General features: G+C 58.8%; 1 protein-coding gene across 7 annotated transcripts in view; it reads left to right on the top strand.

Moving 5' to 3' along the window:
* The window catches only part of RALGDS (ral guanine nucleotide dissociation stimulator), a 47,572-nt gene continuing 24,629 nt past the window's right edge, over positions 1-22,943 (top strand). For 6 of the 7 annotated variants that reach the window (XM_029202052.1, XM_029202051.1, XM_029202045.1 and 3 more), the window contains exon 1: positions 14,804-14,973. In XM_029202052.1, coding sequence (XP_029057885.1) covers positions 14,872-14,973 — 102 coding nt within the window. In that variant the 5' untranslated portion in view covers positions 14,804-14,871. Of the gene's footprint in view, positions 58-14,803; positions 14,974-22,943 lie in introns of those variants that run through there. The other variant, XM_029202050.1, reaches the window with a different exon arrangement.

Genomic DNA, 22,943 nt, shown 5'->3' with positions numbered 1-22,943 from the left:
CCCCGCCCTGGGGCCGGCGATGCGCTGCCAGGGCTGAGGATGATGGTAGATTGCCAGGTGAGTGCCCCGCCCGGCCGCGACCGCTCTCCCCACCGCCAGGGGGTGGAGGAAGGACCGCGTGCCCGCCCCCCCCCCCGCCCACACCCCATCCAGCCGGGAAGGAGCATCGCGCCGAGTCCACGCTGAGCGCTCGCTTACGCAGCAGTTCCGCGTCCAACCCTTCCTGGTACAGTTGGGAAACTGAGGCCAGGAGAAAGACACGGACTGGCCCGGGGCCACGAGGTGGGCAGAGTCCAGAAGAGAAGGGAGGGTTCCAGCCTCCAATGCCAGTGCTCAGCCACTATCATGGGGTTTCCTTTGGGAATGAGAGCCCCTGAGATTCTGGGGGACCCCTGTTCACGCCCACCCGTGAGGGGCCCTTTCCTCTCGGCATCCCGACGCGCCCACAGGTACATACACACACATTGACTTCACAGGTGGGGACCATGGCGTAGATTCAGAGGAGAGTGGACACAGAAGTGACAAGGGGGAAAGAAGAAATTGGTTGGAGGCAGTTCTACCACGGGGCAGGACCATCTAGTCTCCTGGCAACATGCCCAGGGCTCAAAGCGCGAGGGACAGAGGTGCCAGGCAGACGGGCTGGGCGTCTCCAAGGTTCCCGGGGGTCGGCGTAGGCAGGAACAATCCCCAGGGCAGCCTGGAGAGGACAGTTCCTCGGATCCTGCATCCACCACTCCGGGCACCTGGAACTAGGATGAGATTCCCCCATAGTGTGGAGGGAATTACAGGAGAGAAGTCCTTGGTTTACTCCACTGTAATTTGGGGTGCATAGATGGGGTGATCCCAAGGGTCCTGCAGCTCGTAGAAGAGTCTTTTGGCCTTGGTTCTCCATCCCTGACCCACTGTGCTCCAAGTCTTCCGAGTAGAAAATGCTTTTTACTCCTTCGAGGCCCTTCTGAGCAGGGGGCAGCCTGGGGGCCTGGGGAACTGGGGACCTGGGTGGCACAGAATGAGGCAGAGCATTGGACCACGTCTTTGTTGGCACCTGGGGGTCCTCATTTGGAAGTGGGTGGAGTCACTGCCCTGGTTGGAGTGAGGAGGCCTCCGGAGTGAACTGGACACCAGGACAGTGGCGGGAAAGAGGGGAGCAAGAGAGGCTTCTGAGGTCCTGCACATCTCCCCTGGAGCCGGCAGGTCCTGCTCCTTTGCCCCTCCGGGGTAGGGAGAGTCGCTGCCTTGACTACACCCAAACAAAGGTGTGTGTTTTGTTTTCTGGTTTTCCTGCCTGGGGCTGCAGTGCTGGGGCTGACCACCAGGGGGCGGGCTGTGCTCACTCTGCTCAATGGAGCAACTGGAGCAGGGAAGGGGCACCCGGGAGTCATTCTGGGCGTCCCCCTGCCTCCGACCCAACAGGCACCTTTTATTCCTAGCCTCCAGGTCCACACTGTGAGCTGCTCAGAGGCAGGAGGGGGCTCCAAGATCCTCTATTGATTCAGCTACTGTGCCCTGGGCACTCACCCAGGAGCTCACAGCTTAGAAGGGCAGATGGACAAAAGCAGGAAAGCAAATCCCCGTGAGAGAGAAGAGCAAGTGCTCTAGGGAATGAGTCAGGGCCCTGGAAGGAGGGCCAGGAGCCCCTGGAGGGTCTAAAAGGCCTCCAAGGTGACATTGATGCTGTGACCAGAAAGACAAGAGCAGCCAGCCCTGCACACTCTGTGAGCAGTGAGCCTGGGGGAAGGTCAAAGGTGCAGAGACTTGAAAACAGAAGATTTTGTAGCCAGGAGGAAGTGAGACAGGAGCCAGTGTGGCTGGGAGAGCTGAGAAGGAGAGCGGGGAGGAGGGCAGGGCAAGACCTGGAAGGACATCCCGGTGTCTGTGCCATGCGACAGCATCCCCTAACAGTAGCGCTTACAAGGACAAACACTGACCCTCTCAGTCTCTGTGACCCGGAGGCAGGCTCAGCTCAGCTGGGAGCCTCTGCCCCGAGGTCCCCCAGGAGGCTGGGCTGTGGTCTCAACTGAGGCTCAATCAGGGTGGGGTCTGTCTCTGAGACCATTCTCGGGTTATTGGTGGGATTCATCTAGGCGATGGGCGGGTGCAGAGAGATATTCCGGAAGGAAGTGTCCTGTGGTCAGGGTTGGTTTGAGGAGGGGAGGTTACGATGCTGGAGATGAGAATGATAATTGGGTCTGGCATCTACCAAGCGCTCACCTGCGCTCCATCCTCACTGCCCCCGGTCACCTGCATGGTCATCAGGTTCCTGGGCTCTGCCTGGAACACTGGCTTGGCTGCACTTGGCTGGGGTAGCAGAGGTGGGACTTGGTCCACTGGAGGTGGGGTGGTGTATTAGTTTCCTTTAGCTGCTGTAACAGAATACCATAAACCGTGTGACTCAAAACAACAGAAATTTATTCTCTCTTAGTTCTGGAGGCCACCATGCTCTTTGAAGACTCTAGGAGGGGATCCTTCCTTGCCTCTGCCAGCTTCTGGTGGTTGCCAGCAATCCTTAATGTTCCTTGCCTTGTAGACGCATCCCTCCAAACTCTGCTTCCATACTCACATGGCCTCCTCTGTGTGTATGTATCCAGTTTTCCCTCTTCTTATAAGGACACTGGTCATTTGATAAGGGCCCACCCTACTCCAGTATAACCTCAGCCTAACTTGATCATGTCTGCAAAGACCCTATTTCCAGAGAAAGACAAATGTCATGTGATATCGCTTGTATGTGGAATCTTTAAAAATGGCGCAAATGAACTTATTTACAAAACAGAAATAGAGTCACAGATGTGGAAAACAAACCTACGCTTACGAAGGGGGAAAGCGGCGGGGGGAATAAATTGGGAGATGGGATTGACATGTACACACTACTATATATAAAACAGATAACTAATAAGAACCTACTGTATAGCACGGGAAACTCTACTCAGTGCTCTGTAATGGCCCGTATGGGAAAAGAATCTAAAAAAGTGGATATATGTAGATGTATAACTGACTCACTTTGCCGTACAGCAGAAAGTAACACGACATTGTAAATCAACTATAATCCAGTAAAAATTAATTTTAAAAAAAAAGAGTGCTCCTAAAAAATAAAAAAAAGACTATTTCCAAATAAGGTCTTATTCACGGGTGCACAAGGTTAGGACTTCAACTTACCTTTTGTGGGGACACAGTTCAGTCCAGAACAAGGACATTGAAGTGATTCTACCCCCGAAGGCCAGGTACCCAGGTGTCCTCAGGGATGGGGGCAGCAGTTGGGGTCTGATCAGGTGTCCGGGGCTTGGCCCCCGGCTGGAGGTTTTGGGGTGTGAGTGGAGCCTGGGGGTGCCCTGTCGGGGACAGCACGGCTCCCCAGCTCGGCGCGTCCTGACGCAGCACCAGCAGGTGGCGCTGTGCCCTCCTTGCGACGGCCCCGGCGCGGCTCTGAACAGCCGCGGCGCGTAGACAAAGGTCTCACCTTCCAGTTGCGAGGAGACGACAGACACAAAATTGTAAACAGACCAGGAGCACAGTCAGTTCAAGGGTGACGCGCTGCGGAGGAAATCAAACAAGGCGGGGCCCCGGGGTAGTGACTGGGTGGCGACCTGGATGGGCCGCCACGGGGCCCGACCCCGTCGGACCCACAAGGGTTAGTTTTTCGTTTCCTGCTATACCTGCAAGCTGAGCCGACCCTTCTCAGCTGCTTGCAGGGGCCCTGCAGCTGTGATTACACTGGGGGTGGTTTCCAGGCAGCTCTCCCATTACCGCCGGCCGGGTGTCCGTGCGTCCCAGATGTTGGGGGGATCGCAGAAGGCAGCCATGGGGATGGGTGGGCAGGCCGAGCAGGTCAATGCTTGAGGAGTCCCTTCCCCAGAGACCCTGCCCGAAGGGGGCGATCCTGCCTGAGCTCTCCCACGGCCCGCCTGGTGGGGTTCTGCCCGGTTGTACAAAGCAGGGAGCACCATCTGTTGCTGAGGACCAGGGCCCCTGGGCTCCCCGAGGCATCACTGGGATGCAGCAAAGTGCCCCGCGTGGCCCTGGCCCGGGAAGTGGAGGCCGTTTCTTCCTGTGTCCTTTGGGCGCTTCCGCATCTCACCAGGCCGGGGCCAGTAGCCCTTGGCGGTGGGTCACTGAGGGATTTACGCAGCAGATGTTCATCGAGGGCCTCAGAGCTGAGCACTTGGCCCGTGTGGAACACCTTGACTCCCATCTGAGGGGATCAGGGACAAGGGTATAGGACAAGCAATAGATCCAGTGGGGAAGGCATTTGACTGGGACCCTGGGGACCTGGGTTTGGTGACCGCTCGGCCAGCGGTGGCACACTGGCCACGGGGCCACGCTCTGTAGAGTTCTAGGCCACTCCCACACCTCCATCCCGGGCTGCGGAGATGCCTGTTGTAACGACAGCCAGCCCATGGCACCTTCCCTGCGTCCGGCCTTGGGCTGCAGTGTCTCGCTGTATCTGCAAGATCAGCACTGCTGCCATCCTCACTTTTGGGAAACTGAGGCCCTGGAAGGCCAAGGGACTCCCACAGCTAGATAGTGGCAGGGCTGGTGAGGGCGCGTCCCTGCGTGCAGACAAGCCTGGGAGGGGCTCGGCATGGGCATGGGCGTTGGGGGCAAATTCCTTCCAATTACAGTGAGCTCCCAACGGTCAGGGCAGGGCAGGCCCCAAGGTGGTGGTTAACAGCGGGAGTGGAGATGTAAACAGAGCTAATGAACCCCTTTGTCCTCACCCCGCTCTAATGAAGGCCTTGGACTCTGTTCTCTGCATTTTCTTAGGGTTCTGGGTTTTTGAACCTCAGTGAGTCTTCTCTTAGGGTCACGGCTGAGTGGTCTCCCTGGGGGTGGGGGAATGAGGTTTTGGGGCGTCAATGTCTCCTCCCAGGGCAGCCAGGCCAGGGTGAGGAGGTGGAGAGGAGAGGGCATCCCCCTAAAAATGATAAGTCCCAGGAGAAAGGAGAGTTCCCATGGCAACCGGGAGGCGTTGCTTGGCAACTACGGGTCCCCAAAATACTTGCCTGCAGGAAGGCTCAGGGCTGGGGCTTTCCCATGGCCTGTGTGTAGCCTTAGCCACTCTGTGGCTGATCTACCACACCCTCCTCTTCCACCCAGCAGCCTCAACCTCTGAGTCTTCCTGAGGGAAACCCTAGCCTGCTCCCCCCCTCCCCATTGCCCCACCCTGCCAGCCAGCCACCGGGCATCAGGCCAGTCCCCTAGCAACGGCTATTTCCTGGACAACTGAGTGACAGTTGATGGTAGCAGAATGTCATAAAGTGCAGGGTCAGAGGGCACAGCAGATGGAACCCAGTACCAGCCAGGGTTGGGGGCAGTATGGTGTCTTGTGCTTTGCACCCCCTGCATGCTGAAGCCATGAGTAACCTGGGCCTGGAGCAGGGCGGCAACGCAGGGTGTTGCTGGAGGGGGCGACGGGTAGAGTGCTGAGAGAGAGGATTTCTGTTCTGGGCCGCCTTGGAGACTTGGCTGTGTGACCCTGGCATGCCCCTTCTTACTAGCCTCAGTTTCCCCGTCTGTAGTCACAGCTACCCTTGTACCCGTGTGTTCACCATTAAGTGCATAAATTATGCCACCTATGGGGCCTTGGGGTGGGAGGGTGAGGGACCAGGACCAGGCCAGGCACTGCTTCTTCATCTGCCCATCTGCATCCGTCTCCACGGTCCAGGGGAGGCAGGCGGCCTCGTGGTTAAGGCCATTCACTGGCTTTGGAGATGGACACCTGTGTCTGTATCCCAGCTCAGTGCTTAGCACTCAGTGTCCTGGAACAGGCACTAAACCCGTGGTGGCTCACTGCTCCCCAGTGTGAGGAAATGGGGTGCCATGGGGATGGAAGGCAGTCCGGCCCTGTGGGCCTCTTAGGGGCTGCTTTAGTTTGTGGGCACTGACCCCGTGCCCAGCAGCCCCAAGGACAGGGATGAGGGCTGTGGGTAGCCAGGAAGGAGCCCCTCGACCACAGGACAGGGTGGCGTGTTGGAAGGGAGGAGAGGCTGGTAGGGGCCAGGCTGCCCAGTGGTTGGACTTTGGAGCTGGGCAGGGAGGAGTGGGACTGCTGGTGACCCCGAGCCAGGATTCTAGACTGACCGTGACCGTTCACTCTCTGAGTGACCTCGGGCCATCGTCTCACCCCTCTGTGCCTCCCTGGCCGCATCTGTCAAACGGGGAGGGGGCGTGCCCACCTCCGGGGTTGGGGGAGGCCCCGGCGGCACCCGGTAACCCGGTGCTGGACACCTGTGTTCGGCGTGCGGGCAGCGCGGGGCTGCCGGACGATCCTGGCCTTGACTGCCCGGTTCCCGCACCCCCGTCCCCAGCCCTCGCTTCGAGCGCAGCAGGAGGAGGGGGCGGGGCGAGGGCGGCGCAGACAATGGCCCGGGACCCGTGCGCCGGCAGCAGTGCCCGGAGCGGGGCGTGGCGGCGCGCCCCTGCCGGCGTTCATGCTGGTGGTCCCGCCGCCGAGCGCGCGGGCGGACGAGGTGAGCCCCAGCCCCGCGGGCGGCCGGGGAGGACGGGCAGGAGGCCACCGGCGCGGGAGGGAACCAAGACGCGGGGGCACTGCCCCCACCCACCCTGGGCTTTCTGCAGGGAGGGAGCTCAGTTCACCGAAGTGAGGCAGCTGGGCCCTTCCCCCACTCCACCCCACCCCTCAGGGTAAGAGGGGGCGGGTCCACCCCGCGGCTGGGGGGGCACCCCAGATCGTCCCCGCTTTCTGGGTTGGGATCCAGAACCGGTTTACTTGGGGAAGGCACAGGGCCTCTTCTCTGGCACCACCTGAGAGTCCAGGTGTGACCACCTGACTCTTTGGAGCTGCGGTGGGGAGGGGGTGACCCTGGACAGTGGAGAGGAAAGTCCCCTTGGCCAGTGAGTGACCCTGAGCCCCAAAACGTAACCCACCTCCCAGCCCCTCCACTCTTGGAACTCCACCGTGACCACAGGCCTTTGTCGCAGGAGGCCCTTTCCCAGTAACTGTCCAGCTCAGAACTGGGAGGGTGAGGACGTGGTGGGGAGGTGAGGAGGACAGTGTTGAAGCCCTTGGGGCTGCCACCATCTGAAATGAATCTGTTCCAACGAGATTCTTGCTGCTACCCACCCCCATCTGTCTGGGCTGTGGCCCATCTCCATCACCATCTGTAAGGGAGGCCCTGGCCCCTGGTCATGTGGGAGGTGAGGCTGTCTAGAGGTCAAAGGGGAGAGAGAAGTCTGGGGCGGCCGGGGAGCCTGGCTAGGATTTGCGGCATCCAGACAGGTGGATGCCTTCACTCCTCCCTGCCTTGCTTGCCTCACCTGTGGACTCCCTGGATGTCAAGGTGTGTGAAATGTCCCTGAAGCACCTGGTACGAGCACAGGCAAGCCCTCTGCAGGTGGCAGGAAATGCCTTTAACCCTTCAAGGAAAGCAGGTGGCCGTGTGGCCCACCAGCTGTGTGGACAAGCAGTGTTGACCACCCTTGGAGAGCTGGGGGCAGGGCGCCAAGTTGAATCCCCGCGTATTTCCAGCTGGGGAAACTGGGGCCCAGAGAAGCTGAGAAGATTGTCCAGGCCGTACGGTGAGCTTTCCCTGCATAGCCTTCTTCCCTGAAGCCAGCGTTCCAGGCCCCTGACCACCGCCCCCCGCACCGCTGCCCCCATAGGGACTGGAAGGTGCGGACTGGAAGGTTGCCCTTTGACCTTCTAGTTGCTCGGGGTTGAAGTTCAAGGGCGAGGCAGTCCACCTGGCCTGAGGCCCTGGGTGGCCAGGGAGGTGGCAGCTGCGGACTTTGGGGGCAGGGAGCTTGTAAGTGGGCAGTGCCGCGTCCACGTCACGGCAGACGACTGCAACGACTGCCATTCTCCAGGATTTCAAAAACAGTTTCTTTCACAGCCACTTGGGACCAGGAAATCCCAGCACAGAGTACGGGCCTCCTTCCTCTCTTACCAGCCCTGCCGGGAGCAGGCATGGGGTGTCCCTGAGGAAGCGTGCTCGCTGAGTCTGGGGACGTGGGGTGGCCATCGCCTGGCAGTATGAGGTACAGGCGAGGCTCCTGGGGCTGGGTGTCCCATCCTGCACATGGACATGCGAATGTCTTGGGAGCATCCCCCTGCCTTTGGGTGAATGTGTGCACGTCTGAGTGAATCTGTGACCACGTTTGTAATCACGTGCCATTAGTGTACACGGCAGTCCGGCAGTGGCTGAGCGAGCACACGTGTGAAAGGACACGTGCAGGCTCACGACTGGTGCCTGGGGGAGGGAGAGCGCGTATCCTGAGAGCACAGGCGTGTGTGCACGTGCATGCATGCAGGCATCTTGCCTTTTCAGAGCACCAGGCCCAAGCCTTGACCATGAGGAGGCCGGACCCCTCAACCTCTCATCTTTAAATGGGTTGAGAAGTGTGCCCAGCTCACAGGGCTCTGAAGTGCTTAGCACATGCCTGGCACGCGTGGGCACGCTCTTGCGGTCGCGTGGAGACCTACACAGCTCTTGGAGGGTCCCCAGGCAGAGGAGGTCAGCTGGTACCTTGGCGCCCCTGTCCCTTGTCCCAGGTATGAGCAGGTGAAGGCCCTGGAGTCTCGCCTTCTGTGGGAGGAACCAAGGAAGGAGCAAAGTGCAGGGCTTGGCAGAAGGACAGTGGACGGTGGGAGGGTGGGACAAAGGCCGTGAAACCGTCACTCAGCCCCAGGGCATCCTCTCGCCCTCCCACCCCCCACCGGCCTGCTGGAGAAGAACTGTGAGAAAGAAGGCAGTGGGCACCAGCCCCACCATCTCCCGGAGCCAGCTGGAGCCCCAGGTCCTTTTCAGAGGCCAGGACAGCTCAGGAGGTCCCCCTCTGAAAGGGCAGCCCCGCTTCCCAGGCCCTGGGCCCCCGCAGGCGGGTGGGTGGCAGCGCCGGGTACGCAGTGTCCCTGGCACGGCAGGCAGCCTCCCCACCACAAGAGCCCGTTTGTCCTGACTCCCCTGGCCCTGAAGCCCTGACTGACCAGGCCCCGCTGGGCACAGGGGCCTGACTGTGGGCTCAGCTCCCTCCCCCACCCCAGCCTCAGTAGGCCTGGCTGTGCTTCGGGAAGGGGCTTCCTAGGCCAGGCCTAACCACGCCAGAGCGAGCTCTGCTTACCCGATGAGCAGAGACCCGTCCCCGAAGAATTGTTACTGAGCTGGGGACTCACGAAGGAGAAAAAAACCCCAGGTTGAACCAGAGCTGAATCGACTGCCCACCTCCCCCGACCGACATCCCCAGGCAGGCTGGCTTCTGGGAGCCTCCAGGCTCCTGTTTTCCAGAAAACCTGGCTTCCCCATTGCTCCTGCCTGGGCATGCCCCCAACCTGTGCTCCCAGCCCCACTCTCTGGAAAGCGTTTTAATGGCAGATTGGCAGACTGGGCCTCGCCCTTCCTCTTTGCCATTCCTCAGGCTCCTCTCTAGCCTCACCACCTCCCCCAGGAAGCTTTCCTGGTCATCTTCCCAGATGGAGCTCATTGGCCCCGAACCCTGAATATTTTCGAGTCCAGGAACTTAGAAGCCGCGGGGACCACCTGGACCACGGAGTATTTGTTGAGAGCCCACGGTGTGCCAGGAAATGTTCCAGGGGTCGATACATCAGGGAACAGTGTCCCTGCTATCAAGGAGCTTAGACCCGTTCCAGTAAGAGGGGGAAGAACTGAAAAGATGCTTAGAACACAGTGGCCTTTGCACTCCTGTGATGGTGTGCGTGTGCACGTGTGAGTGACACGGTCATCCATCTGCCCATCGACAGTGTGAGAACCCACCACGGGTCGGTCCTCATTCCAGGTACTTGGGTATGAGGGCGAACGGGGCAGATTGAGCTTACAGCCCAATTGAGTGGTGAGACACAAACCAATCCCACAGTGGATGATTTGTTTGTTTTTTGTGTTTTTTTTTTCCGGTACGCGGGCCTCTCACTGCTGTGGCCTCTCCCGCTGCGGAGCACAGGCTCCGGACGCGCAGGCTCAGCGGCCATGGCTCACGGGCCCAGCCGCTCCGCGGCATGTGGGATCTTCCCGGACCGGGGCACGAACCCGTGTCCCCTGCATCGGCAGGCGGACTCTCAACCACTGCGCCACCGGGGAAGCCCTGGATGATTGTTTTATTAACATTTTATTAGTGGTGCTTTCTCAGCTCGTCCACCTTATTTAAAGTTGCAGCTCTCCAATCCCATTACTCTATTCTATTTTTTTCTTCTCTAGCATGCTTGCCTTCAAACAAGTATTTTACTTATTATACTGCAGGACCAGAAGCTGATCTTTATCTGTTTCATTCCCTGGCATATTCCCAGCACCTGAGCAGGGCCTGGTATCTAGTACCTGCTCAGTTAATCAGTTGTGGTCTGAGTGTGGTGCTGTAGTTGGGCCCCCGGGGCCACTCTGGTCTGCAGTTGGTGCAGGCTGAAAACCCCGTTACCAGTCCCTCAGGGATGCAAGATAAACTGAAATTGCTTAGAGATTTTTACGGCAATTGGATGTTGCCGCGACATTTCAATTGCATTTTACGACAGTGTCAGTCAGTCCCAATTTGGGGATTAAAAAGGAAAACCACGGATTCTTCCCCACAGAGTGTCCTAGGCTACTTGAGGATAAGGTTTTTTGAACATGTGGCCTATGCCAGGCCCCATCCTAAGTGCTTCCATCCGATATTGCATTTAACCCATGCGAGCTTTCGGAAGCAGAGGTCATCCCCATGTGTGGCTTAGGACCAGGCTCAGCGTGGGGTGGGGAGAAAGTCACTTGCTAGCTCCCCCAGCCAGTGAGTGGCAGGCTCTGGGTTTGAGCCCAGACTCCGTCTACCTGGAGCCCCAGCTCGTGGCTGCCACTCTAATCCATAGAGTTGGATGTTGAGCTCCTTGCCGAGCTGGACGCGGGTGCAGGCCCGAAGGGGCGGAGAACTGTCCTCGGCTGCCACGGGAGGGGGCCGCCGGCACCCTTGGCCCGGCTAGATCCTGCTGGCGCAAAGCCACGGGGAGCAGCTGGGGCAGGGCCCGGATTCTCGGATCCTCAGCTTCTTGGCAACCTGTGTGACTCAGCGGGCTGGTAAAAGGGGCCGGCGGGTGGACAGCCCGAGCAGGGGAGCCCTGTGGCCAGTGAATCAGTAGTCAGAGCAGCTGACCGCTGGGTTACTGTCCTGCCTGGGGCGGGGCCAAGCCTCAGCTCTCAAAACAAGCACAGCCCCTCTGTCTTTCTCCCTCCCAGCTCCCCTGGCAGATGCTTCCTGTGGCTCTGCCGTTCCCAGGGGTCCCCACGTCTCCCCAGCCTGGAAGAGGGGACAAAGCCTTCCGGTTCGGGCGTGTGGCCTTCCACAAGTCACTCTGAGGCTCTGGCCCCCGATGGCCTTCCTGTAAAGAGGGACCCCCTGCCCATGGAAGGGCACCTCGAGGATAGACTCTCCCTCGGCTCTTATGAAAAGCTGGGAGCAGCTTGGGAACAACAGCCCCAAAGCCAGACTGCTGTGTGGCTTTGGGTGAGTTCAGTGCCGTCTCTGAGCTCTGTCCCCAAGCTCACCTGCAAAACTGCCTCACACATTGTGACAATTAAATGATATCCACACTGGCATATCAGTGAACAGCAGAAATACTAGGGAGGTCGATGACTCCGGTTTAGGCATGGAGTTGGGGGTGGGGGAGGTGAACAGGGAAATGGATGTCAGAATCTCAAGCTGGGCCTCATACAGCGGACAGACCACCCACCCTGCTGACGGGGACCCAGCAGCCCCAAACCTGCCCGTGCTGCCAGGACCAAATCCACTTTAACCCAGTGCACAGTGGAGGAAAGCAAGCTGCCCTGGGGACCGGACAGGCCCAGGCATATACCTGGGGTTGGCACTGACCATCTGTGCAGCCGCGGGCAAGTTGTTTGCCCTCTCTGGGCCTCGGTTTTCTGTTTTACAGCAGAGGTAGTCGCCGTGGCTTCATCTGTTTCACAGATGCTGGTGGAAAGGTGTTTTGTCTCGTCAGTAGCCGTTTCTGCCTGCAAGGCTTCTATTTGCCTTAGGTGAACCCCCCCCGACCTAAGCCCCCTCCCAGCTTGTGGGGCTGGGCCACTGGTGCGCATGGCTGTGGCATCACCCCTACCCAGCAGAGCCAGGCTGGTGGTGACTGCGTTGAGAGACCTGATGCTGGGCCTCAGGTTCCCAGAAATGAGAGGGAGGAGAACCGGGCTGTCCCCACCCCCAGCAGGACCCCAAGTCAGGTCAGGAGGCTGCAGGAAACAGGAACGAAAGCTTGGCCCCAGGCCTCTCCCGCCTGCTTCCTGGACAGGATGTTGTGCTGAGTAAACAGCTTGAATTGGAGTCACCACTCTGGCTCTGAGTCACAGCTCCTAGCGACGGCCACGTGGTGTTTATAAACAGTGTGCTTCCCACCCACCAGGGCCTAACCCCACCCCCCGCCCCCGGAGTCTGAAGAGGGTGAGAGGACCCCACATGCCGGAGGCAGCAGGCTCCCCTGGAATCCCTCCTCTGCCCAAAGGGCTTGATTCGGGGCGCACGTCTGTGCGTACACGTGTGTCCACGAGTGGGGTTTTGCTATGTCTGGGCTCGTGTGTGGCTGACCAGGTGCCTTATCCCAGGGCTACCTGCATCGTGGGCAGAGTGCCATTTTCAGGTCACGTGACCTTGCTGTCCTGGGACAAGCGTGGAAGCCGGGGTAGCATCTCAGGGCTGGTGTGCATGTTCCCTGATGCCACGCCCACCGAGAGCTCCGTGCACAGTATAGGGGCACAGGAATGGAGGTGGAGAAGTGGCGGGGATGGGGGTGGGGTTGCAAGTGGAGCGCCCCTAACTGGTCCCAGCCTCAGAGCCCTGGCTCTCCGTGGCCGGTCTCCGTTCCAGGCCGTGACAGTGATGGTGTGGGCCATGTGGTGACACAAGGCCGGCAAGGAACAAAGGCGCCTCTGCTCTGCCCTACACGGGTGGGAGGAGGGGTGGATGGGCCCCGCCTCTCCTCCCCTCGCCCCTCCTCCTCAGGGCTCCTGCGTTTCTTGCCGGCAGCTGGTCCTGTCCTACCTCCTGGCTGTGACTCAGGCCTTCGGCCTTCCCAGAGCTCAGGGCCCACTGCTCGGGTCCAGCCCTGCCTGGGCCTGGCCTGGCTCACAAAGGAATGGCCCAAATGTCTCTGAGGCCAGGCTGACCTGTGCGGGGGCCTAGGGTCATTGGAGAAGAGCCCGGGGAGCCTTGTCTGGTGCTCAGGAGCTCCGGGAGGGAGATGTGCCACCCGGCACGGATCCTGGTACCCGGGAAGCCCTCAATAAATGCCTGTCAAATCAAAGGCATTAACACACGGACACACCTAACTGGGCAGCCTGGCTCCCTATTGGCTCCTGTGACCCCACCCCTGCTTCTTCTAAAGGCCTCTTGAAGCTCTCCGCCACCCCCAGGAATGTCCACACAGTTGGAAAGGCTTTCCCATCCCGTCGCCCACCCGCTCATCCCTGCCACAGCGCTGGGCCCAGGGACCAGGAGGCCATGTCTCGGGGAAGGCCCTCCCCCATTTCATCCAATGCCCCCAAGGCTAGGGAGAGCTCGCTGGTCCACTTCCAGGGCAGCCAAACCGCATCGAGGGGTGCCCGAGGTCACATGGCCAGTCAGCTGGCAACACAGGGGGAGAGAGGCCAAGGGTGGGGTCTGCCCAGGCCCCACAGGGCTGTCTCCCTCCTCGGAACTCTACTGCCCCCTGCCTCACCCATGTCCTGCTGGAGCCTGCACAGGGCTTCTCCCCAACAAGATTGAGCAGCTGGGGGAGCCCTGCCATGCCAGCCTGTCCTCGAGAAAGTGGACCAGAGTGTGTCTGCCAGCCCTCTTGGCCTCCCCTCTGCCGGACCAGGGTGACAACAAACATTTCCAAGTTATCCACTGGGATCCGGTTGCAGGGCTGCATGCCGAGCACCCAACAGACCTCACACTGCCATCTGGAGCTTGCTCTTGGAGGTGGAGCCAGGCCACAGTACCCCTGGTGCAGGGGCAATTCCGCCAACATTCACTGAGTGTATATTATATGCCAGGCCCATGTCCATGGGACACGATCAGAGTGCAGGTCCCCCCAGTGCCAGCCACGAACCAGGCCTGTGCTGAGTTCTTGTTGAATCCTGCAGCATCCTTGTGCCCATTTTACAGATGAGGAAACTGAGGCCACTAAGTCGCTGGCCCAGAGTCCCAGAGCTGCTAAGAGAGAGCCCAGTCTCCCAAACCCACCCAGTTTCCCAAAGGTCCAGATTAAGAGCCACCATGCACAGAAGGGCTAAGGTGGCTGGGGAGAAGAAGCAGGGGGTGCCTGAGTGGAGGTGAGCATGGGGTGAGTCAGGGCCGAGTGAGTGGGAGGGGGCTGGGGGCAGGGAGGACTTTGGATTCTTTTCTGGGTTGAACAGAAGCCTTTGGAGGGATTTTAGTGCCAGGGAAACATGCTGCGCTCTGGGTGCAGGCATGAGGTGGGCACCTGCAGGCAGGAAGGCGGCTGCCTCAAGGTCCACCTGGAACCCCCTCCCACTCAGCCCCCCAACCTCCAGATGCCCACCCACATCCCCGAGAGAAGCCCCACCCTAGGGGCTCCTGTGTCCCGGGAATCCTTTCTTCCATGAAAGAAATTCTCCTGCCCCAGAGGTGGGGGGCGGGGATTTGAATTTGAAAACCTCTGTACACCACCACCCCCTCCTATAACGGATCAGGAAACTGAGGCTCAGAGAGAAGAGGAACCTGCGAGTCCCAAAGGGAGGCAGTACCAGGCGGGGGCAGGAACCAGGTCTCGGTTCTGCGGCTCTGAGCTGCCAGCTCTCGGGTCCCCTGCGCCCCACAAAGCCACCGGAAGAGGATGTGAAACACTTGCTCAGAGAGGCAGAGCAAGTGCTGGCGGGGCTTGGCGTCAGGGCGGCATGCTGGGCCCTGGCCACCCCGCCAGGGCCCCGGGGCCTGATGTGCCTGTGGGCCGGCTCCGGAACCCCTGTCCACCCCCTTCTCCTCTCGGCCTCCGCGATCCTGCGTGCCCAGCCGGCTGCCCACCAGGGTCCGAGGAGGGTAAGGAAGCAGCCCTTGGCCTCTGGGTCATCCTGGCATCTCCGGGTCTGGGCATCTGGGCTGTGGATGCTGACGAAGGGAGGGTATGTGGGCTCTGCAGAGGTGCACACAGACAGGACCCGGATTCTCCCTGTGATATCTTGGGCAAGTCCTTGCTCCCCGGGGCCTCAGTTTTTCCATTTGTCAGATGTGTGGGTTGGCCTCATCCCATGGCATACAATGTCTGGTTTGCAGCAAAATGAGAAAAATGGAGACAAGGTCGTGAGTTTTCCTTAAAGCCAAATGTATTTGTTTAACAATTATCCATTTTTCTGATGGTATGCCCTCCTTGTTACTTTTGGTGGGGTCTTTTCTGAAACGATGGTAATGATAGTGGTGATAGTGGTGGCTTTTTTTTTTTTTTTTTTTACTGCCCTACTTGGCAAAATAAACGGTTGCCAACCCTAGGTTGGTCCCCGCAGTTTAAAATTAAATCCCATGTCTGGGTGCCAGGGGTGGAGGAGCTCCGAGGGCTGAGTGACGGGGAAGGCTTCCGGAATTAGATGGTGGCTTAGAGAAAGCGGGGCCTCCTGCGCACCCTCCACAGGGCCTGGCAGGGCTCACACCTGCCTGGGGGCCCCACTGGCCAAGCTGCTTTGACCTCCGTGACATGTACTCGCCACCTTTTCTGACTCTGGGTGGTGATTTCCCCCCAGGCAGGGGGAATGGGGACAGGGCCTCAGGGTGCTGGGGGACACAGCTGGGCCCACCCTAAGACAGCAGGTCTGAGCTGCAGCTACTGGCCCGGCTCAGGACACAGCCCGGTCCACCCACCCTTGGCTGGCTCGCAGCCTGGTAAGAGTGGGAATTCCTGGCCCTGTTTATCACGGGAGCAGGTATGACAGCCACGCGGGTGACACCAGGCCTAGGCACTCGGGCGCCCGACTCCACTGGGGCCGGCAGATGGGCAGACAGACTGGCAGAGGGCCTCCCTGGGAGCCCACCCCCGGCCTGGCTCCCACCCCATGATGGCCCAGGAAGCCAGGCCTGCCGAGTCCAGAGGCAGGAAGGGTTGGGTGTTCCTCGCCTGTGTCTCTGGGGTGACCACCAGACGGAGGGTCGTCACCCGCCGTGCTGCTCTCCAAAGACCCACACCTTGGCCGAAGACACCTCTGCCGGCACCGGCCACCGAGGTGAGCTTCCCGGGCATTCGGTGCCTCTGCTGAGAGACTGGCTAGGCCGCGGCCAGGGCCCTTGACGTCCTCCCCTCCCGTCAGAACTGGTTGAAGAAGTTTGGCTGGAAGCTGCCCAGGGAGGCTCCATCTCCCATTCTGGGTGTGAAAGAGGAGGCGGGGGGGGGGGGGGGGGGGGTGGCGGTTACCCTGGGACCCGTGTCTGCCCACCTGGCCGGCCTGTCTACCTGCCGCCTGCCCAGGCGGGTTAGCGTGGCTGCGGCTTGTCCTAGCGGCTCTGCGAGTTCATATGAGGCGTCTCAGATTACAGAGAGCTCTTGTGCATTGTTTCATCATCTTTCCTGAGAGCCAAGTGGTGGTGGTATTACTACTACTATTATTATTGTTATTATGCCCCTCTTACTGATGGAGAAACTGAGGCTCAGGGAGATGGAACTGAGGCTAGGAAGGTGCCTAGCAGGGACTTGAACATAAACCTAGGCTCTACATTTTAAGAGTTTCCCAAACCTACAGGCCCGCTCCTTGGTCGTGTGTGCCCAACGCTCCACGGGCGTGGTCCCTGCGAGGGACGGGACCCCTCCCTTTCTGGCCTTCCCCTCCGTTATTCTCGTGTTTCAGGCTCAGTTTCCACATGTTTGTGTCCCTTCTGTTTCTCTTCCTCTCTCCTCCCCTGCACTCCCACCTCGGGCTCGTCACACGTTGGATTGGTGGCCTTTGGGGACGTCAGGGACCCCTCAGGTTGCTGGGCCCTGAGCGCTCTGGGAGTGGAGGACTGTCATCAGAGTGGCTCCTGGTCTCACCCTGTGGCCCTGGATCACACGTGTGCCCCTCCGAGTGTCCCCCTTAGCGTCCCAAGAGTTAGAGTCAGGGCCACGCACGCCCACCTCCGGGGGAGGAAGGGAGGCCGCACAGCGAGCTCATAGCTCATCTGGAATGCCGGGCATCCTCGTCCTGAGCCACTTCCACGGCTCCGGGCATTGGTTCATCTTGTTCTGGTCACCCTGGGACAGCAACGCCCTGTGAGGTCAGAGATTTGGGGCGATGATGATGTCAAACCCCTCCACCCAGGATGGTCTCCTAGATGTTTGGAAGCTTCACTTCCCACCTCCTGACCATTTCTGAGCTTGGCCTCCAGCCTGTGAGGCCAAAGAGGAGGAGGCGGTCCCTGGAAGTTCCCAGGGACCAGCGGCAGAGGAGGTGGGGCTAAGCTGGGCCCACTCACTGTGCCAACAGTTCCCACGCTCAGCCCAGGTGCATCACCTCCTGCCAAGGTGTGTGCTCACCCGCCCACAGAGGGCTACCCCAGGACTCAGGCTGCCAGGAATGGTGACATCAGGTCAGGGGAATGACCGAGGAGCCTGGCCAGGCCACACCCCTTCAATGACCTCCCCAGGCTCTAAATATAGACCAGAAAAGACAGACAGACCTGGTGACCTCCACCTGCCCAGTGAGAGGTGAAAGGTTTTCCACAAAGGCCTGGTCCGAGTCCGGGTACCTGTTCCTCATTGGGCCACCAGCTCCCTCCATCACCTTGGCCGAGCCCAGACTGGAGGAGGTGATGACCAAGGCCCTTGTCATCTGGACATTTCCTTGAATCAGTTCTCGCTCTGAGCCACCGTGTGCCTGCCGGGCTTCCCCAGAGTTGCACCCTGGGCCCAAACCCCATCTTCTGGGACCCTGTGCTGGGCAAAGTGATGGGTGGGAAGTGGGAAGCATGGGCTAGGCAGAGAGGGGCTGGCTCGAGGCTCTGAGGACCGCAGCTGTTCTGTGTGAGCCTCACTGGGCGTGGTGAGAGAGGACCCCAGAGATGCAAGCTGGGGTTGCACCAAGCAGTTGGTCTTTTGTCTGAGGGCGAGGGGCTGGGGGGCTTTGAAGGGTCAAGACCCCTCTGGTTGCTGTGCATCAGGGGGACCAATGATCAGACGACAGCGGGTAGGAAAAGGCGCCCCAGAGGTTTGGCCTGAGACACCTTTCCCTTAAACCGGAGGTGGCTACTCAGGGGCCTCTGAGCCAGGGAGTGATGGGAAGCCCAGTGGGGTCTGGGGCAAACCCACAAGCAGATGGCTCGGCTGGAGAGGACAGCTGCCTGTCAGCTCCCGCCCGGTCTCCTGTTGCGTGGGAACACAGACCCGGTGCGGCTGGGTTGTCCAAAGTTACAGGAGCAGCCAGAAATGTGGATTTTTATATGAAATCACCTGACCTTTTACTGTTGGCTCAAAAACTGAAAAACACTTTGCAAGCCAACCAAAACACACGTGCGCTAGATTTGGCCCGGTTCTCTTCCCAGCTGTCAGCTAGAGACCTGTCTTTTGAGCTTCCCGTGCGAGGAGCGTCCTGCCTACAGGAACGGTCTGTATGGCGATGTCGTCCAGGGCTCCTCGTGACGCCCAGGGAAGGACAGATCCACTCTCCGGGGAAAGGCTGTACAGTGCTTTGTACTCTCTCTCCCTCCCAGCAGACTCTCCAAGGGCCCAGGTTAGCATAGACTCGATTTCAGGCTTGCCTGAGGTCCCTGGGTTTGCCTCCAGCCCCATCTGAGCTGCGTGATTCAGTTTCCCAGCTGCCCACTGCCTCGGGCCCCTTGTGTTGTAAGGATGCTCTGAGTGCCCCTTGGGTGTGGAGCGAGGAGCCTGGGAAATGGTGGAGGTGGGGGCGTGGTCACTGCGCTGGCCCCAGGTCTGGAGGTTGCTCCCCTCCCTCCAGGGCTACTGGGAGCCTCAGCAGCATTAGGGGACAAGTTGCAAACTGTGTCCTTTTTCTTTTCGAACTTCTATTATGGAAAATTCCAAAAAGACACAAAAGTGGAGAAAATGGCATAAAGGCACGCAGCGCTTGTGATCACCAAGTGCGGGGCCACTTGTGCTGCGTCTTCTTCTCTTACTGGCCCCATGTCCTGCCCGCCTTCCCCACAGCAAACGATATTGACACAAATCCCAGGCACATCATTCCATCCATCTATATATATATATATATATATATATTTTTCTGTTTGTATATATTTTTTTTTTTGCGATACGCGGGCCTCTCACTGTTGTGGCCTCTCCCGTTGCGGAGCACAGGCTCCGGACGCGCAGGCTCAGCGGCCATGGCTCACGGGCCCAGCCGCTCCACGGCATGTGGGATCCTCCCGGACCGGGGCACGAACCCACGTCCCCTGCATCGGCAGGCGGACTCTCAACCACTGCGCCACCAGGGAAGCCCCATCCATCAATATTTTAATACATTACTCTAATAGTAACCAAAATCCTGTGAGCACACCCAAAAAATGATGTCTATCATCTGGCTATCATCAGGTATCCAGTAGTGTTCAAATAATCCCAATTGTTCCTCAGGGTTTTCTTTGTTTTCTTTCTTTGTTTTTTTTTTTTAAAAAAAAAAACAGTTGCCCTGTTCAAATCACAATCCAGAATCCGCACGTTGCATTTGGTCGTATGTCCCACCTTTATTTTATTTATTTTTAAAAATATTTATTTATTTATTTTGGCTGCGCCGGGTCTTAGTCGTGGCACGCGGGCTTCTTAGTTGCGGCATGCATGCGGGGTCTAGTTCCTCGGCCAGGGACCGAACCCAGGTCCCCTGCATTGGGAGCTCGGAGTCTTACCCACCGGACCACCAGGGAAGTCCCTGTCCCACCTTTATTTTAATCTACAGTTTCTCCTTTGTGTTTTCCCCTGAAATGTATTTGTTGAAACTGGGTGGTTTGTCCTGTGAAGATTCCCAGAGTCTGGAATTTGTGGGGTGCATCCTTATATGTGTTTAACATGTTCTGTGCCCTGTCATTCCCCCAAAAGGTTGTTCCATGCAGAGGCCTGGTTGGATTCAGGTTAGGTTTTTGGCAAGGGCACTTCGTGGGTGGCTCTGTGTTCATCCATCAGGTGGCACCTACTGTCCTGGCCCCCTCTCTTTTGCCCTTGGGAAGAGATCTACCCCACAGCTTTGGGGGAGGATCGTGAGGGGACGTGCTTGAGGGCCGGGGAGGGGGGCCTCAGTGAACTGCAGTCCCTGGTGAGGAGCTTTACCTGTGCTGTCTTCCCTTTGCTAACCAGGAGAAAACTGTGCCTTGGAGATCAGGTGACTCTTCGGGGGCCGAGGGCTGAGGGGTGGGTGGCATTGGCAGGGAGGGAGGGTCACACAGTAAGAAAGGGGTGGAGCTGGACTTTAAACCCAGGTATTTCAGTGCCAGAACCTGGCTTCTGTGCTACCCTGCCCCTCTGGGAACTAAGGGTGTGTGCGTATGTGTGCGCGCATGTTCACGCAGCTGGAGCAGCAAACAAGCTTGCCAGGACCCAGGAGGGGAGCCCCAAAGTGGGGGCAACAAGGCGGGGAGGGGGACAGGCACCAACCAGACAGACACCAACCAGAGGGAACCCCCCCATCGCCCCCTCCATGCAAATGATGTCCAGGTAGTCGGATGGGAGGCAGCCAGGCCGACTGTGTTGGTGTGTTGCGTCCTGATGGAACTCCCCAGTCCTCACCTCCCCAGCCTGCTTGGGCCCCCCTAACCCCGGCCCCCTTGACCTTCAAGGTCAGAGAGGTAGTGACCTTGGTGCACTCAGGAGTCACTTGGCCTCCATGGGCCCCTTTCCCCAGCTGTAAAACGGGCACGAGCTTGCTTCCCAGGCCCCTCCCTGGGAGAAAGAGATAAAGGGAGCAGAGAAAAGAGATAAAGTGAGTACAGGCAGGTGCTGGGCTCTCCAGGCACTGAGAGCTTGGCCCCAGGAGAAGGAGTGTGGGAAGAGAAGCTTCTAGCCCAAGGCCGTGTGCAGTGTCCAGGTCACCCCTGTCTTGGTCTTTGAAGACCTCATTCCTCTAAATATGTCCCACCCACCTCACCCTCCCCTGGGGCTTCCTCAACAGCCTCCTAGGGGTCTCCACCCCCAGCCAAATCTACCCATCTTGCTTTAAAAACGAAAACAACAAACAAAACCCAGCGTTTCTTATTATGTGTGTGTGATTACTAAAATATTTTAGAAAAATTAGCAAATTCTGAGAAGTAAAAAGAAAACAGTGTATAGCACTGCCCAGAAATAACCACCATTCCTTTTGCAATGTAGGTCCCTCTAGTCATATGCACGCGTGGAATGTCAGCTTCTAAAAGCATGCTCTGCATCGTGGTTTTCTGACTTTACAGTTATAGCCAAGCATCTCCCTGTATCATTGTCCTACTGTGGTAGGTAATGGCGCACGGGGTCCTGACAGTAAGTCTGCATAGGGTGTTTGAGTTGATTCCTTTGGTAGAGTTGTAATTGAGGTTTCCATAAACACCGTTGTACAGAAATCCATGCCCACATCTCTGAATGCTTCCTTAGGGTTAATTCCCAAGAGTGGGATTGTCGAATCAAAGCCATGAGCGTTTTTTTTTTTTCCAAATTTATTTTACTGAAGCAGAGTTGACTTGTGTTAATTTCTGATGTACGGCAAAATGCTTCAGTTATGCATATACACATTCTTTTTCATGGCATGAGCGTTTTTAATGCCTTTAATAGAAATCACCAAGTTGTTTTCCGTGCGTCTTTGTCAAGGCCTCGCCTTGTGCCTGATGGAGAACCATCCGGCAGGTGCTCAAGCTGCCCACATGGGCACGCAAGTGGGTGGGAGCTGCTGGGCCCCCACTGTCCATGGGTACCTGAGGCCTGGCACACAGTGGGTGCACGAGATATGCTTATGGAATGAGTAGTCTGGACCTGCCCTCTCATTTTACAGATGGGAAACTGAGGCCCAGTGGTATGGAACCAGTTCTGGGGAGGTTGGTGGCATTGCCGGGGCTGCTGACAGCAACTGCAGGCCTCTGTGAGGGCTGAGGGCTGAGGCCCGGGTCAGGCCTGGGCAGTGTGCTGGTGTGCGGGAGGGTCCCATTCATTCATCTGTCTACTTGCCTCCTCCCTGGCTTTTAGAAAGCACAGCTGAGGCTCCCTAGCCCTGCTTCCTCCCCAGCCCTCAGCATCCTTACATCCACCCTGAAGGCTGCCCTGAGACCTTGAGCACTCAAGCCACCAGTGAGTGGCCCCAGGTGACCAGACCAGTGGCAGGTGCCTAGCTGGCATTTGTCTCTCCTGATCCCTCCTCACTCTTGAGTGCTGGCCCCACCTGGTGATGCCTGGTCTGGGTCCTCCCCCTTTCCCCCAGTTGCCCCTCCTCTGCTGCCTCCCTTCTGCCTGTACCTCCTCAGGGTGGCCTTAGGGCTGAGACAGTGCAGGCAGAGGCCCCTCCCCCCCGCACCAAATGCACACCTGAACCCTCATGACTTCCAAATGCACGTGTGCACTGAGGACCCGGTTCCAGGACGCGGGAGCACACAGCGAGGCACAGGCATCGGCAGAGTGAGTGCTATATATGTCAGTTACCCACTGTGATCCTCTCGGGTGACGAAACTGAGGCTCAGAGAGGTTAAGCAACTTGTCCGAGGCCACAGAGCTAGGGAGGGGCTTAACTGGAATTTATGGGAGGTGGAGACCCACTGCTTGGCCACACGTCGACACTTACACAAGTCACACAGCTACACAACCCGTGCGCTGAGCCCGCGCACGCACCCACACAAAGGGCCTAACCGTGGAACCCGCAGCCCCACGACACACGCCGCACGAGCACTCCCTAAGACGCAAACCGCCATCACTCCACCGGGGTTGCGCGCGCGCAGGCGTACACACTCCCCTCGGCGGCTCTGGCCACCCCCTCTCCTGGCCCCGCCCCTCCACGCCGCAGGCCCCGCCTCCCGTCCCCGCCCCTGGCCAGCCGGCCCCGCCCCCGGCCTGACCTCAGCGGGGCCGGGCCGCGGGCGCAGAGCGCAGGCAGGGCCGA

The sequence above is a fragment of the Monodon monoceros genome, unplaced genomic scaffold (genome assembly GCF_005190385.1).
Source record: "Monodon monoceros isolate NGI ecotype Baffin Bay Population unplaced genomic scaffold, NGI_Narwhal_1 Super_Scaffold_5, whole genome shotgun sequence".
Classification (NCBI taxonomy): Eukaryota; Metazoa; Chordata; class Mammalia; order Artiodactyla; family Monodontidae; genus Monodon; species Monodon monoceros.
The sequence above is the reverse complement of the archived record's forward strand: the minus strand, read 5'-3'. Positions and strand labels throughout refer to the sequence as shown.